The sequence below is a fragment of the Saccoglossus kowalevskii genome, chromosome 19 (genome assembly GCF_978046115.1).
Source record: "Saccoglossus kowalevskii chromosome 19, keSacKowa6.1, whole genome shotgun sequence".
NCBI classification, from domain to species: domain Eukaryota; kingdom Metazoa; phylum Hemichordata; class Enteropneusta; family Harrimaniidae; genus Saccoglossus; species Saccoglossus kowalevskii.
The window spans coordinates 30,246,998-30,263,298 of NC_140659.1; the positions used below are offsets into that span (position 1 = coordinate 30,246,998).

Consider the following 16,301-nt stretch of genomic DNA (forward strand, 5'->3'; position numbering starts at 1 on the left):
TCGATCCTTTGCTTTATTCGCATCCAACTACCGTCATTTTCATTTTCTGAACTGAAAATTACGTGTGTTTTTTCCCTGTGATGTGCACGCCCCCGTAGTTGAAGTATATGTGCGTTGTTTTGACCAAAAATTTTACCGTCGACCCGATCATTTATGATCTCAATTTTATGATTGTTGGTCATTTTAGTAAATTTTTGGCGAGCACCCAAAATCCTGGGAGTGCACGGTAAATATAAATATATTCATATTTTATTGGCCTTATATAAAACAAAAAGTTCACAAAAACAATTGAATGATCATGCCATCTTATCTAACATTGAAAACAATATTGTCTCCATAAACTATATACTTTGATAAAGACAAAAGAATAAAGGAGTTCTGAGAATTTAAAAGTAAAATCAATTTTAAAAAATTATGGGTATTTGTAATAGTAAAGAGGAGAATTTATTTTTCGTTCAAATATTAATTCTAATTTTTCAATAACTTCGATGATGTTCATAATTTTTAAAACTGAATAAAAAAACTCGAAAAATCATGATTTTTGTCTTTAAAATCTGAATAACAAACATTATATCAAAGTATGCAAATTGCGATGAAAACGAGAAAACGATGAATGTTAACTTGTTTTTTTCTTGGTGAGCGGCCAGAGAGGGTTGTGGGGTGAGGTGCATAGCAAGACCTTTCAGTAGACTGACTGTATTCATGTGATTCCAAGATTCACAATACGTCACAATCTCGGAACTGAGACCGAATTACTAGTAATTTAAAGGGCTTTACCTATGACGCTTTTTTATTGATAGAATTCATGGAATATGGCAACAGTTTTAAAAAATTATTTATGACACGGCATTAAAATATTATTAAAAGCACAATATCAGTGTAATTAATATTTTCTTTGTTTCTTTTATTGTATTGGGCGTCCTTTCTTGTAACGAATCTGCAGCTACAATACTTGCACTAATGAGACGCACTAGTGGGAAATCACCAAAATGGCGGACACGGAACAGGAATTTTTCGTTTCTCCTTCAAAACGTCAAAAAATCGCCCACAGTCGGACGTTTGAGACTGACATCTTTTCGAAAACTGACGGAGAATTTAACCATTACCCCAGTGTCGAAAAACTGGCACATTATGACCAAAGTTTTGGGGTAAATGGCAGTTTTATATCTGAAAAAGGATTGGAAGAGAATCGCAATTTGAACGACCTTCGAGTTCCGCCAATCGAAGGCGAACTCGGACAAGGCGCCGGCGGTAGATCTGAAGATCAGTTGTTAGTCACAGGAAATGGAGTTGGGCCCGCATCGGTTGATGACATGTTGCCACAGTTTCCAGATAGAATGACAGGTACAATTTCTTTCTATTTTTGGGTTTAGTTAGATTTTAGTTTTAATATTCTCGCGCAAAACCAGTGCGATCCGCGTCGGGTGTGGCGAATTTGTGGAACCGCTTTCGGCGTTCCGCCAAATAATTCGCTGTTACATTAGCATAACTATTATTGTATATTTTCAATTTCAATCAAGGTCGCTTATTTCATTGTGTCCAGCAAATGTTATGTGTCTTCATTGTGTTTTTTTTTCTAAATTCAGTTTAGTTTAGAATATTTTTTTTTCTGCTGTTTATAAACAATGATTGTAGTATTTCAAATTGACAACTCGTTTTGTTTTATAAACTATAATGTCGGTGGTGATAAGTTGGACTTTAACAATTTTTTTAATATACATATTGAGTTTATAATGTCTTGTAAATATTAGGAAAGTCAAAACAAGAACTAATGTAAAGTGTGTGATATTTTCCAATTCCACAGTTCATCCTACAGTGAAGTTGTATCATGCATTTGTCTTGCTGTCATTTGATATACATGTATACAGATGATTTGATTTTGTCATTGTCTTTGTAACTCCCAAGCAAGTGCACTTTGTTCTTAGTCCCTGTATGACATTTTCTGTAAGTACAGGTAAACAAAATCAGTGGGAACCCAAACATTTATTGTTTTTCATGTTATTCTCTCCACTAATAATGAAATGCAATGACAATTTTTTTTTTAAATTCTAAAACAAAAGTGTTTAGCATTAGATATATTTAAGACAATATTGAAATGATACATGTTGTCTTAGAAATGTCATATTTCATGAATTTGTAGAATAAAACAGTGAGAATGTTAAATATTTAAAATAAATTTTACCAGATTTTACAGTATTTTTTGTTTATATTGTGCTAAGTTAAATCTCACTTGTTTTAATTATTAAAATCAGCCTGTTTCGTAAAATTCTAATTCTGATGTTTGAAAGTAATATGAATGAAAAAACTTGAAGCTTGGTCAAAAATTGAAAACCTAATATTGATAACTTTTGGATTACTAACGTATATAAGTACATATATTTAGTGTTTTCTGATTAAATTTATTCGAGTTCTGAACATGTGGCAAGGCTGAGACAGATTATGACATTTCCTTTGATGCAAATGAGTTGTAATCCCTTATGCTAATTAATGTTAATGATCTTGATATACTGCTGACAAATTTCCTGTTTTATTAATTAGTAATAGTAAAGTAAGAAAGATGGTGATGTAAATATCATTCATTTTCGGGTTCATGAATTGTAACCTTTGGTGGACTCAAACTTCAGAATTGAGTGCACACCCTAGGCAAATTGATAAAATTGTCTCAACTTAATAAAAAATCTATTTTTTCCAATGGATTCAAAGTAAAATTATTTTGCTTCTAGGTAATTTTTGATGCGGCTATTATGTTCAAGCTCTGCTACTGTAAGCAATGATCTACTCACAATGCACTGTACATTTTTAAGGTTGATATTAACACTTTGTGAAAAAAACGCATTCACACATGACATTTTTGACACTTGAAAATCTTCTTGTCACATGATTTTTTCATGAATCACAATAAACTGTCAGTGAGATAATAGAAAAATTGGGATCTTTGTTTTCCTAAATATTTCATAATCAGTCCACAAATAATGTTGTAACCCTGGTAACCACAGTGACAGCACTGCATATGGCGACTCTTTTGTCTACCATAAATTACAATTATTATATTCTTAGCTTCGTGTTATATCTTAGCTGCTACAGTTTGTGGAAACATTCTTCAAATACAGTCAGACCCATGCTCTATTAATAGCCCATGCTCTTACATAAATTGCAAATGCATTTCTATAGTCAAAATAAGTAATATTTTACTAATATGTAATATATTAATATACTACAGTATAAATGTGATTTTCAGTTTATATTCACTTTTATTGGAGATGCACTTCTAATAGAGCAAATACTTTATATGGAGTTGTACCCTTGAGTTATAAATGAATGACTACATAGATAAATGTCAGATTTGAGCATCTTGATAACTGAGAGTGTATTTTAACTTATCATGATTGTTCTAAGCTTTTGTTTTTCTGTACTTAATTTGTAGATATTTCACAAATTGAACCAAGTTGTAGTCATTATCAAACAGAAAATGATCCTGGGTTCCTATCACCTGCTTTTGCTGATATTGATGATCTGAGTGATGAAGATGACAGCGATGATTCATTATCAGGTCTACGTCTTGGAAGTTGGAAACCTAGTCTTGAACCAGGTATGTATATTGTTTCAGGCCAGATAAGTTTATCTAAAAAAGTTTAAACTATTATTTAATATAAGAATGTAACTGACATGTATATACATTGTACAGGTTCCATTAGATGGGTTGAGAAACAAATGATATTAGGAGCTAACCCCAGAAATCTTCTGACAAAACTGTTACCACAAAGCACTATGGTACCACCAGACTTGGATAACTTCACGATGTGGAAGATAATAATTAATATTCTTAGTGAACCACCAAGGAGGAAGAAACTTACTTATATTAATACTTTTGATGATGTATTACATCTGTTGAGGACACGATCCAACATTGTTGTTCTCACAGGGGCTGGGGTAAGTGACTTGGTGATATTGTCTGTAGTTTATCTAAGAAACTAAATGAGAAAAAAACTGCTTATACTTGATTACTGTAAAATGTGGCTTTTCAGCTTATTTAGCAAATCTGTAATTTCACTAATTAAAATGTAGCTAATTTTTAAAATAAAGCATATTCTTACACTGAGATTGTTGAAACTTTAGCTAAATTGAGATTCATATAGTTATTTAAAAAGTGTTTTACAGTATGCTACACTTAGTGAAAACTGTGAACCCTTGTTATCAAACATAAATTACTTAACTGAGCAAATGCCCATTTAGCTGGATTACATTGCATCAAAGTTTCTGAGGTAGCGGATATTTTTTACATTTTGAGCAGTCAAAACAAGTGTTTGAATCATGCTTTTCTGTCGCTTGTACGCAGGAATCACACTGACATTGCTCCGAACTTGTAAATTAACATGAAAATTGTATTGCGGATATATTCATGTTTGTGTACGACATGAAAATAAAGCACCACAGGCGTTAAAATTGTCGAAAAGAGTGGAATTTGCAAAGCACCCCGAAGCAATGTTTATGCTTGAGTGTCATTTGCATACAGAAAACTGGTGGCCATCTTTCCTTTTATATACCAAGACCCGCGGTTTAACCTCATAACCATAATTTTTATTTTACAGGTGTCTGTATCCTGCGGTATTCCTGACTTCCGATCAAGAGACGGTATTTACGCTAGGTTGGCAATCGACTTCCCTGATCTTCCAGACCCACAAGCTATGTTTGATATTGGATATTTTGAGAAGAATCCTAGACCATTTTTCAAGTTCGCTAAGGTATTGTCATTATTTCGTCATAACAAAAATGTCCTCGTTGCTACAGTTTTATACACACTGGAAGGATTCATCAAATACAACCAGACCCAAAGTTATCTTCTATGAAATTGTATCTTTGTCAAATTTTAGCCTTGTTATTACTGTGTGGATATTTTTACTCATCATTGTAAATGGAATGGTTTGTTAAAGAGTCTCTAGAAAACCAGCAAGTTTGAATAGCATAGGCTCTATTAATTATTTCATTGCGAATATTAAAGGGCTATGGTGGTCATGTCATGCCGTATTCAACATGGGTCCCATACTGATGTATAGTATAAAATACATCGTTTGTTTAATTGAAATTCAAATGCACACTGCTCTATGACCACCGTCATTTAACTGTTAGAAAACTATTACAATATCACTATCTCGTTTCAATTATAATATTTAATCTTTCTTGTCTTCAGGAGATTTACCCTGGTCAGTTTCAACCCTCTATAAGCCACAAGTTTATGAGTTTATTAGAGAAACATAACAAATTATTAAGAAACTATACACAGAATATTGATACATTGGAACAAGTTGCTGGCATTACCAAGGTTATACAATGCCATGGTAAGTACAATAAATTTTGAATAACTTTGTATAGTCCATTCCCTATTACTACTAGCCATCTGAAATTCAGAACGAACCTATATTGATGTAGTTTACCAATTTTCAATTTGAAATAGCCACCAAAAGAGGGCTTAATGGTATAGAAAAATACCAAATTCATGGACCACATTTGTTGATAATGTTTATTTCACAAAAGTCTTGTCGCTGATATACTTATCAGTGTGGATTCTGATAGTGAAATTGTCATTTAATCAACATGACTTTCACTACAAAGAAAGTAAACAATAAAATAAAGTTCCAACCAGATCTAAGCTTTCCAATAATGTTTGCATTCCAAATGATGTGTTGGTTTTTGCTTAAGTATTTTTTTATTTTATTGGTGGAGATGGTCCAGTCATGTTAGAAGCACTGATTTTTTAATTTTTCACTAATCCGTATTTAACAACTTGTAATTTATATAACAGGTTCATTTAACACAGCATCATGTACAAAGTGTAAATACCAAGTAAATGCAGAGGCTATTCGACAGGATGTTTTTAATCAGGTTAGACATTTAAAGTTTTTGTTGCTCTGAATGAAAGTGAAAAACTGTAATGTCAACTAATTTATTAATAATCTTAAACTGATTATTCTAAATGTTCTTTCAGATTGTACCACTGTGTCCGAAATGTAATTTACCAGAAGACAGCAAACAACTGGCAGTGATGAAACCTGATATTGTATTTTTTGGAGAAGGATTGCCTCAAAGGTTTCATCACCAGATAGACAAGGATAGAGAAGAAGTTGATCTTCTTATTGTTATTGGGTCCTCATTGAAAGTTAGACCAGTAGCATTAATTCCAAGTAAGTATTAAATGAAAACATCTCTGGCTGCTCTCTGTATTTAAGGGAAGTAGAGGTCTGGCTTTTGTCACTCTGTACATGAAATTTGAGATCTATGAATGAATTCACTACGTTAAATTACCCACCATAGACTCCGGTCAGTCAAAATGACTATTTTGAACTGTAGGCATTAATCAGCGATTCTGCCGGTGACGGAGAGATAGAATCTAGGTCAGGGGAAGCCCCATGACCCCAAGATTCTTTGACCCCTTACGTCACGAACCCACGTGACCGAGGCCACATGGCAGCGCCATAGGTAGACGTCCATCACTCTTCAATTCTCTCCGCCTCGTCGGGGAATGATTCTGAGCGGCTCTGCTTGGCTTTGTTGCTTTTTCCTGTCCGGGTTTCTAGCGTGGGTCATCGCCGCAGCCGCGGCATCCGACATTCTAGCTGGTAGGATAAGTTTTTCTTGTATTTTTACCCTCGTGTCGTTTTCCCCTTTGTTTGTTATGCTTTTCCACAACAAAGAAATCTAACCCGGCGCCACTACGTAGTCACATGTTGATCTCATGGCGGCACCTTTTACTACTGTAATTCGTTTCCCTCATGCATGTCGTCTTTTATTTTCAATGTATTTAGCAATATATAAATGTAATGACAGCACCAGGGCTCGCTGCCATTTTTTTTCCGGTCTCCTCGTGTTTCGAATCGACCATGCTGTGGTTATATTCAGAATTTACCAGCATAGAACCCGCATCCGAGATACTTTGTCGTAGCTACGTGCGGGTTTCGGGGTTTTTGCGTGGAAGCGTGTTTTTTTCACTGGAGTTCTGAGGCCAGAGTTTTTCTTTCAGAGCCATCAAATCGCTTAGACTGACCGCGTCACAGCCAGGTCGCGCGTCCAGTAAACAAATCGGTTAAAGTGAGTTGCATGTTTTGCATGAGTGGAAAGTCCTCACGCTCGGCTACCGGTACTTCATGTACCGGGGCGTCGAGTAAGAGGCCCAACGGCGGAGGTACCGATATTTTTTCTCGGCCTCCCCCGCTGATCGAAGGGCATCCTCACAGTCTGTGTTTTCAGGCGGTGTTTTACCAAATTTTACCGGCTGCAGCGAGGCTGTGCCCCTGGAGGCTTTGCGGGTCTCTTTGTGGGCCCTTCCTCGCACGGCGCCGGATTTGCCTCCGAGTTGAGGGCTTTGGTCGAAGGACTGTCGGGGCAATTGCGTCCCTGGTAGGCCGGATAGATCAGACGCAGTCGGAGCGAGCTGTCTCCATTGTGTCCCCTCGGGGGGCAAGCAGGAAGAGACACGAAAGCATGTTTGCATTCAAACACGTCTCTTCCGGGGAACCCCCGTTCCCAGGCACGGCTCTCCCACTATTTTGGGGGGTGGCCGAGGCTCAGGCTAATTGCACTGGTCCTTCTCTGGATCCACGGGCACTGAATGCCAACGGGGTGCTGGCAGCCAAGTCTCCGATCTCGGGGCAGGGCTTTCAGGGCAGGGCACACGTTGACCCCCTCCTACTTTCAGCCAGCTAGGGTTCGTCACGCGGTAACGGTAACGAATTTTTCCTTGTGTCCGGTCTCCGCTGTGGGTTTTGACTCCCTTCTTACCGACCCACGGGCGTCCCCAGAGGGAACCGACCCTGTCATGAGACGCACAGTCGAAAACGCTCCCTCTCACATATTTAAAGTGAAAGGAGATGCAGTTCGCTCGCGTCGGATACAGCCGGTACTCCGGGCGGTCCCTCAGAGTCTTCCATTTGTTTGACTCGGTGAGCCACGCTTTTGGGGTGAGGCGGAGTATCATCGATCCCAGTGATACGATGTATATACCCCCACTCTTGATCCTAAAGCAACCACCTAAGGTTGCTTCAACGCTTATGGGATCACAGGCGTCGGGATCCAAAGCAACCCCGTCGGCAAGTCTCTCCCTGCCCGCCTGAGTGCGGAGTGGGGCGCAGAGCACGCAAACTGTGTTGATGGGCGGTGTTGGTCAGCCGCGGAGGATGTAATGCTTAGGGCCCCCGGGTGGGGATAACATTAGGCAACACTTCCCACTGGACCAAACGCTACCTGGTCGGTGTGGTTTCGGGATCAGACCCCATAGCGTGGGATGAGACCAAAACGCCCCCAACCGGATTCCAAGGGTCCTTCCCCAGACCCCGGTACCACAAAGTTGGCAAACCAGGCAAAGGGGGATAGCCGTGTTCCATGGGTGTCTTTGCCAATTGAAGACGACCCCATCCAGCCCTGAGGGCAGAGTTGCTTGAGCACATTATTATGCGTGACCAGCACTCTGGAGACCTTTGAGGCAGAACGCACCAGCCTCCTAGACCAGGCGACATTTTTACTGGTGGGCCACCGCACATCTACATGCGACACCCCCTAGTGTCGCCTGGCTCTCTTGGCCAGGGCCACTACCGTGCTACGAGACGCGGCCTTAGTCGCACGTGTTTTCGCCGACAAGCTGAGCCGGGGTATGTCCCCACCTCAGTGACGCAGACTGGACATCCTCCACCCTCTTTTGTTCAGGGAATGGTGGGTACAGTCTTGGAGCTTCGGAGTGCAATGAACCAGAGGGTTCAGATCAAATCCGCTAGCCAGTTGGCCCTGCCATGGGCAAGCGGAGGGTACCCCAAGCACAGAAAACACAACGCCCTAGGGCGTCGTCTGCTAGCCAGAGTCAGGTCAGCCAGGAGGCAAGCGCTTATACCCTTCCATGGGAGGGGAGGGTAGTGGCGCACCCCTCCTCCCCTCGCAACTGCCGAACACATGGCCACATATCCCTGTCGTACATAGATTGCACCGGTGTAGTCCGGTTTGGAGACGGCGGGTGACCGACCCCTGGACCTTCCCAGGTGGTGACATCCGTTTACGGGATACCGCTGAAATCTCCATTTCCCCCCGTCAGTGTCTCCCCTGTTGGGCACTGCCAGGGGACTCCTGCAAGGCGGAAGCAATCAGACAGGAAGTAGCAGTTTGCAGGGGAAAGACTCCATACACAGGGTACATCAGCCGGAACTAAGGCCAGGCTTCTACCCAAATGTGTTCGTAGTACCAAATCTACAAGTGGCAGGCGTCCAGTTTTGGACCTAGGCAGACTGAATCAGTGCGTGCTCCTCGATCGGTTCCACATGGAGACACCATTCAGGGTTCTTCTCTCCATCCACTGTTTTGACTGGCTAGCCCCGCTAGACTTAAGCGGGGCCTACCTGCATGTACCGATGCACCCAGCGAGTTGCCATCTCCTTTGAATCGCCCAGCTGGGCCAAGTATTCGAATTTTGGGTGCCCCCCGTTCGGGTTAGGCACAGCGCCCTACGTGTTCACCAGAGTGATGAAACAGGTAGTGCTGCTGCTTCACCAGATGTCGGTACACCTCAATCCGTACCCAGACTTCGGTTAGCTACAACCCGGGCAAGGGGTGATAGCCAAATGCGTCAGGCTAACACGGGATTTACTTCACCAGTTGGGCTCGTTAGTAAATCGACAAGTACCACCTCGACCCAACACGCAGTTGGTGTCCCTGGGCATGGAGTTTTGACACAGAGGTAAGCTTGGCTTAGCTATTTCAAGCGTATTGCTTAGCGCTAAACAGGCCAGCCGAATGCCTAGTCAGCGTTCCCTCTGTGTCCCTCCGTGAACTAATACGGATCATCGAAATGATGACCTCGTTTCGAAGTGTCGTTCCCCAGGCCGCACTACGCAGCCGCCCGGTATAACGCTTGTTATAACGCCGAGCTCTCCTATGGGAACTAGATAGGCGGGTTTCGATCTCGGACCAAGTGAAGGAAGCCCTGTCCTGGTGGTCGGCACTGGCCAACCTCGGACAGGGGAGCCCCTTGGGCCCGCTTGCCGCAGGTATGGCTCTGGTAACAGATACCCCCCCCAGGGTTGGGGAGCACATCTTTTGGGCCAACAAGCCCAAGGATATGGCACCCGCATTAGTTTCGGGACTACCATATCAACCGGCTCGAACTAAGAGCAGCGTATTTAGCACTACCACGCTTTCTACCCGTAGTTCGAGACCACAGAGTCCTGCTTGGCACAGGCAACACAGCGGTGGTCTCCTTCAAGAAAGACGGGGGGACGCATTCCCCATCGTTGTCAATCCTAGCGGAGCAAAATCCTCCTTTGGTGCCTGGAATGTGGAGCTAACCGCACACCACCTTCCAGGGGTGAGAAACAGTCTGGCAACGCCCTTTCAGGGCGGCTCAGTCTCCAGAACACTGAGTGGCTGATACCCCAGTGGGTAGCCTCCAGGCTGTTTCGGCTGTGGGACAGTCCAAGGTTGGACCGTTTTGCCGCACCCCGGAACGCCAAGCTCCCGACGTACGCAACACTCCTGCAGACTCCAGAAGCCTGGGCCAGGGTCGCTTTGCTAGCCCCGTGGACCCACTTAGTTGTGTACGCCTTTCCTCCCTTCCCACTAGTTCACCGGGCACCGGAGAAAACTTCAACAGGTGCACACCCACATATTATCATATCATATTGGCTACAGGTCGGTCTTGTCCCCCACCACTCAGAATGTATGGGAACAACACTAGCTGATTGTCCTATTATTAGGAGACTATTTACTGCTTTCCAGACGCTAAGACCCCATACAAGGGAGCCGCCCAACTGGGACTCGTCGGCTGTGCTGTCTGCTCTAACCAGACCGCCCTTTGAGCCTCTCCAATCAGCACCACTCAAATTTTTGACGTGGAAAATAGTCTTCCTACTGGCCCTCGCCTCAGGTAGGCGCCGGTCAGAGCTAGGCGCGCACTGTCCTTCGCGGACGGTTGTGCCGCTTTTATGGACGATCAAGTTGCACTAAAGACACAAATCGGGTTTCTCGCCAAGAACCAAATCCCAGGACACGATCCTCAACCGATCGTCATCCCCCGGCTGGCAAATATTGTCGGTCCGGAGGATCAGGAGAAATGGCTTCTCTGCCCGGTCCGAGCGCTGAGTTGCTACGAGAACTGTATCAGGTTTTTTAGACGGGGAACCAAACACATGTTTTTGTGTTACAGCCCTGGCAAACAGGATAAGCCGGCTTCCCCGACTTCCATCTCCAGGTGGATTACTGCGACTGTACTGGAGGTCTATAATACACTATCCTCCTCAACACAGACCTTGCAGAGACACCAAGTACGAGAACTTGAGGTCCGTGCGATTGCTAACTAGCGCTAGCGTCAGGTGCTCCCCCAAACACATTCTGAGGGCAGGCTTCTGGAGAACGCAGAACGTCTTCATCAACTACTACCTAAGAGACACCCAATCTATTGAGCAGGGTCTCTTCAGGTTAGGCCCTGTCGTAGCGAGTCAGGCCTTGTTTTCTGACCCAGCCCGAACGACCGCAGGGCCCTCTGCGCATAGGCGATAAGTCAGTCTCGGCATTTTTGCGGGCAGATTGTCTGTTCCACTAGCACTTCCTGGAAGCTCCCAGGTTTCGCTTCTGTCGACCTACGCCCTCATGCGAACTGTTTCGGTCCTACTTCAAGCTTATCACCCCCGAATTCGGCTTGGGTCTAGCTTTCTCGGGCACACCAAACCCTGTCACCATAGCAGCATTGGCTTCTTGCTTCGGGGACAGCTCAGGCAAGGTAAGACACCACCTTTCTTGGGTCTTAACTTAGGTTTTTGGGTTTGTTTTTCATCCCTGACTGGAGAAAAGTCTTTCATCATTCTCCTTTTTTTTCTGTTTTGCTCAGAAAAACCCGCCACCTATCGGTGTCTGACTCTGCCTACAGTTCAAAATAGTCATTTTGACTGACCGGAGTCTATGGTGGGTATGAACTATGTGAATAGGCGGGTTCGGGGAACCCTTGCCTAAATTCTGTTGATAAAACAACTTGTATGTGCTGCGAAATGCCTTAAATATCGGATATAAAATGGGCTGTGAAGTAGACAACAAATGTCCGCTTTGCCTTGGTGTCATTTTGCTTCTAGAGGGCCAGTCAATGATGTCATCGGGGAACACTGATAATTGAACCCATTCATTCTAGTATGTCAATCCCATAGAAATGCTACTATGAAAGAACTTGTTAACTGACAACTTAAAAGTTGAAACTGAGCTGTGTACAGTGACGTGAAGGTGCGAGTGATATGTAAATAGCAACTGCACTGTAATTTGCAGACATGTGAACAGATTTAAGATGCCTTCAGGTAATCAAGACTGTCATGGTGTATGTGAATCTACTTTTCCTAAGGCCCAGGACAAGTTGTAGTTCCCAATAGTTTACATTTTTCAACTCAAGATGCCAAAGCATTCAAGTGTTTAACTTCAATTTCCATTTTTGCAGATTCCATTCCAAGTGATGTACCTCAAATCTTGATCAACCGAGAACCACTCTCCCATGTATCTTTTGATGTGGAATTGCTGGGAGACTGTGATGTAATTATTAATGAACTGTGTCACAAATTAGGAGATGGCTGGAATCATCTTTGCACAACTGAGAAAGCACAATCGGAAACTAAAGACCTTCCAAAGCTTTATGCAACGCTGCCTACTCCTCCATATCTGCCGAGTCTGTTAGCAGACATTGAGGGCAAGGATATGAATGATAAGAAACAAACTGAAACTGAACAAGAGCAGCGGAAGTTACCATCCAGCACAGATTTGATAAGGTCTGATAACTCTGATAACGATTGCAAGGATTCCTCAAAGTCTGTTATCTCAACTGATAGTGCGGTAGTTTTGACTGATCCAGAAGATGAAGCCCCAGCTGACAGTGCAGTAGTTGATCGCAGCCGGTCTGCGCTGAGTGATAACATTGATAATAGCTCCCTCAAGTCCAGTGAAGTAGATTCTATCGATACATGTATGTTGACCAGATCTGAAGACAGCGGCATGTTCGACTCTCCACAGTGCGTCAACAGCGAAGTGTCTGATACAGCACAAGAAGAAAAAACGAGTGATTATTTGAAAAATGAGAAGATATCCAACAATTCGGTTGCTGTAACAGATAATCATCGACCAGAAGTAGATGAAGAAAATAGCATGCCGAGTACTGAAAGTCAATCTAGTTCATGGTATCAGTACAGTATTGCACAGTACTTGACCAGTAAGTCTGATTTTGACAATCTTGTCTGTGAAATTATACTTATTATGTTAATTAACATTGAATAGATATTGTAATTTTTGTCACTACAAATGTTCGGTATATCTGATTTCATCAAAAAGGCAAAAGTTTCTTGTGGCAAACAAACTTTTAGAACTTACAGCAATTGCCTAGAACTTTGCTAAATTATTATTATTTGCTAAATTATTACTGGCTGCCATTCAAACTAAATTGTATAAATTTTCCAAAATCCTAAAATTGAGTTTAAGGGAAATCACAAAAGTCATTTTGTGTTGTATTGTTTTGGGACAAATAAGTATCATGGCCAGCAGATTGTTGTTGCTCATTTGAGAGAATCAAATAGAAGTTGTAGAGGTGGTTAATTTTCATTACTCGTTAAAGGAGGGATTTAAAGAGCTTTCAGGGGCTCAAGTTATGTGGCCAGTGTCAAGCAATCTGAACAATTTCTTGTTTATATATTTCAGAAAACACCTATCTTCATATACCTCCCAATCGATACGTCTTCAGTGGAGCCGAAGTGTATCCTGATGACTGTGAGGAATATGATTATGACTACATTCCCTCAGAGAACGACAGTAGTTACAGTGAAAACACTGACCAGAATGAACAAAGTGCAAATACCAGTTACAGCTCAGAAATATCTGTAAATGTAGAAGAGGTGTCTAAAAACAAAAACATTGAAACAACAGACAATCAAATATTGAAAAATAATGGTTTTAACCCATCTGCAAAAGAATGTAGAAAGGACTGTGTGTAGATGCGTGCATGGAAAATAATAAATTTATAAAAATAAAAAAATTTATGGAGGGGCATATGTAATATAAAAGATGCTACTTACATCCGGAAAATATCCAGTCACAGATGTAGTAGAAAATATATACATTATATATATATATATATATATATATATATTATTATACATATATTTTAAATCTCTTTATCAATATTGGTATTGTGAGTGAAAAAGTAAGAACTGTGCCGCAATACAACAGTAACTTGTATATCGGTAACTGTTTAATATTGTCTGTGGGATTAAAAAAAACTTGTATATTTAAGCAGAAAAAAAGTACACTTATTTTAGACCATTTCAACTTCAAATGTGTAATATATCCCGGTGTGTAGTAGATATGATTGCCTCTTAGGGTTTCTATAGAGATAATTGCTATGGCATCATCTTAGAAATTTATCACGGATATTGAGAATACATGTGCTTATATTTTTGAAATTTTATTGGTTAGTTTATACCCTTCATTTTGTCAGAACCAATCTTCCAAACGCCTGTTTTGCTAATAATTGTAAATAACTTTTTTTATTACCTGTCTGTCTGTCAGTAGAAATAGTTTAACTTCTATGGTAGTATTGCGTTTACCCGTTTCGTCGTCTTACAAAACGTTAAAAAACAACTATTAAATTTTCTTTAACTGCCATGTTGTCTTGCACTTCTTTGTAGAAAACTTTATACATTATAAATTTTGTACATCCTCTGCCAAGCAAAAAATTGGAAACCATGTTACCATGTTATATTATATATAACTATAAAGATGGTATTTAAATTTCATATTATTATTGAATAAAGGTTTATTATGTTTCATCAATCACATTCATAATTGTAATGTAAGCTTCCCTTCTACAGAAATGCGTATAAGCCCAAATTGTTATTTTGTCCTTGGGAGCTGTTTTGCTACTTTACAGAATATTGATAAAATATTGCATAAAAGTGCACCTATCCTATCAATTGCACCCTCTTTCATTGATGTCAAAATGATGTACATAAAAAGGTAAGGCGAGTAAATAACACTGAATGAGCGGTATGGTAAATAAAAGTAAACGTGTACTGCATGTGCCACTCAAACTGACCTAGACTATAAAAGTTTACATAAAATGGAGTTTGAATCAACTGATTGGCAATGTGATTGTTCAGCATTTAGAATATATTTTTTTTATTGGCACACATCTGAAATTTGCATACATGTTATGTGAAATCATTGAAATGAGTTTCACTTTGAATAATGTTTCACTTTGACCACAGACTTGCTTTTGTCATTTACATAAGCACACGCGCTTTGAATTCAAAAACACAATTTGTATTGATGGACAACCAAAACAATACCAACACACAGAATTGCTCTGTTACCAGTGAGACAACTTGTACATGATAATGTTTTGAGTGCTCGCAATGTAGCATTATGTACAATTCTCATTCAATGTACGGAGATTCCTTTTAATTGCGATGTTGCCTCTAGATCTGACTAAATGACCATGTAAGTTGTGTTCAGGCAGTTCCTCTGACAAAATTTATTGACCAACTAATGAAATTAGTGATATTTTCAATGCCCACAAACATTAACATTTTCCTACACTGTGAAATGGTTGTGTTTTTTCTAGTTCATATATAATGTATTAGCTCTATTAGTAGTGTATTCGCTTACCGAAATTACATAGGTATTTCTATGGTCAAAATAGGTAATATTTTAAAGCAAGAGAGTCATCACCTGCGTATGCGCGAGAATTGAGTCCCAATCGACGATAACAACACATTCTAAAAATGCAGACTCGTGGATAGACGCTTGTTTGTAAACAATGACACGCTATGACCATCTGACGCATCGCAGGTGACGACTCCCCCGCTTTAATGGTATAGTATATAATAAATTTGCAGTAATTCAATAGCAGTATTTTTACGGTAATTGGCACATGCAATGGGAATCCTGTAAAATAAAATCAAAAACATCTGACTATTGCAGGTTGTTTTGATTTATTTAAATTGTTAACCAGAAAAAAAATTAGAAAACTGAACCCAACGCAAGTGCTGAGCGTGCTTTTTGCTCTAAAAAATTGAAAAAGATTTTTTATTATAAGAGGCCACCCATTTGAAATCATGGGGAGGCTGGAAAACTTGTTGAAATAAATTACCCAGAGAAAAAAAAATTGCATGCAAGAAGCTGCATGAGAAATTGTTGACAAAATTGAAAAACAAATGTACAGACAAGACACTGATCACACTTGTATACCCCCCCCCCATGATTTCATATGTTTGATCCCTTACTATGTAGAATAAATAAGGTACCTTAAT

The 16,301-nt window shown here is 40.7% G+C and overlaps 1 protein-coding gene across 1 annotated transcript; it reads left to right on the forward strand.

Annotated features, from left to right (window-relative positions):
- The first annotated feature begins 936 nt into the window (after positions 1-936).
- LOC100368502 (NAD-dependent protein deacetylase sirtuin-1) lies at positions 937-14,823 on the forward strand. Its single transcript, XM_006823982.3, has 9 exons — positions 937-1,344; positions 3,425-3,589; positions 3,686-3,930; positions 4,590-4,742; positions 5,189-5,336; positions 5,801-5,880; positions 5,984-6,179; positions 12,449-13,210; positions 13,693-14,823. The coding sequence occupies exons 1-9, from the start codon at positions 990-992 to the stop codon at positions 13,983-13,985; spliced, it is 2,397 nt and encodes a 798-aa protein (XP_006824045.1). The 5' UTR covers positions 937-989; the 3' UTR covers positions 13,986-14,823.
- The last annotated feature ends 1,478 nt before the right edge of the window (positions 14,824-16,301 follow it).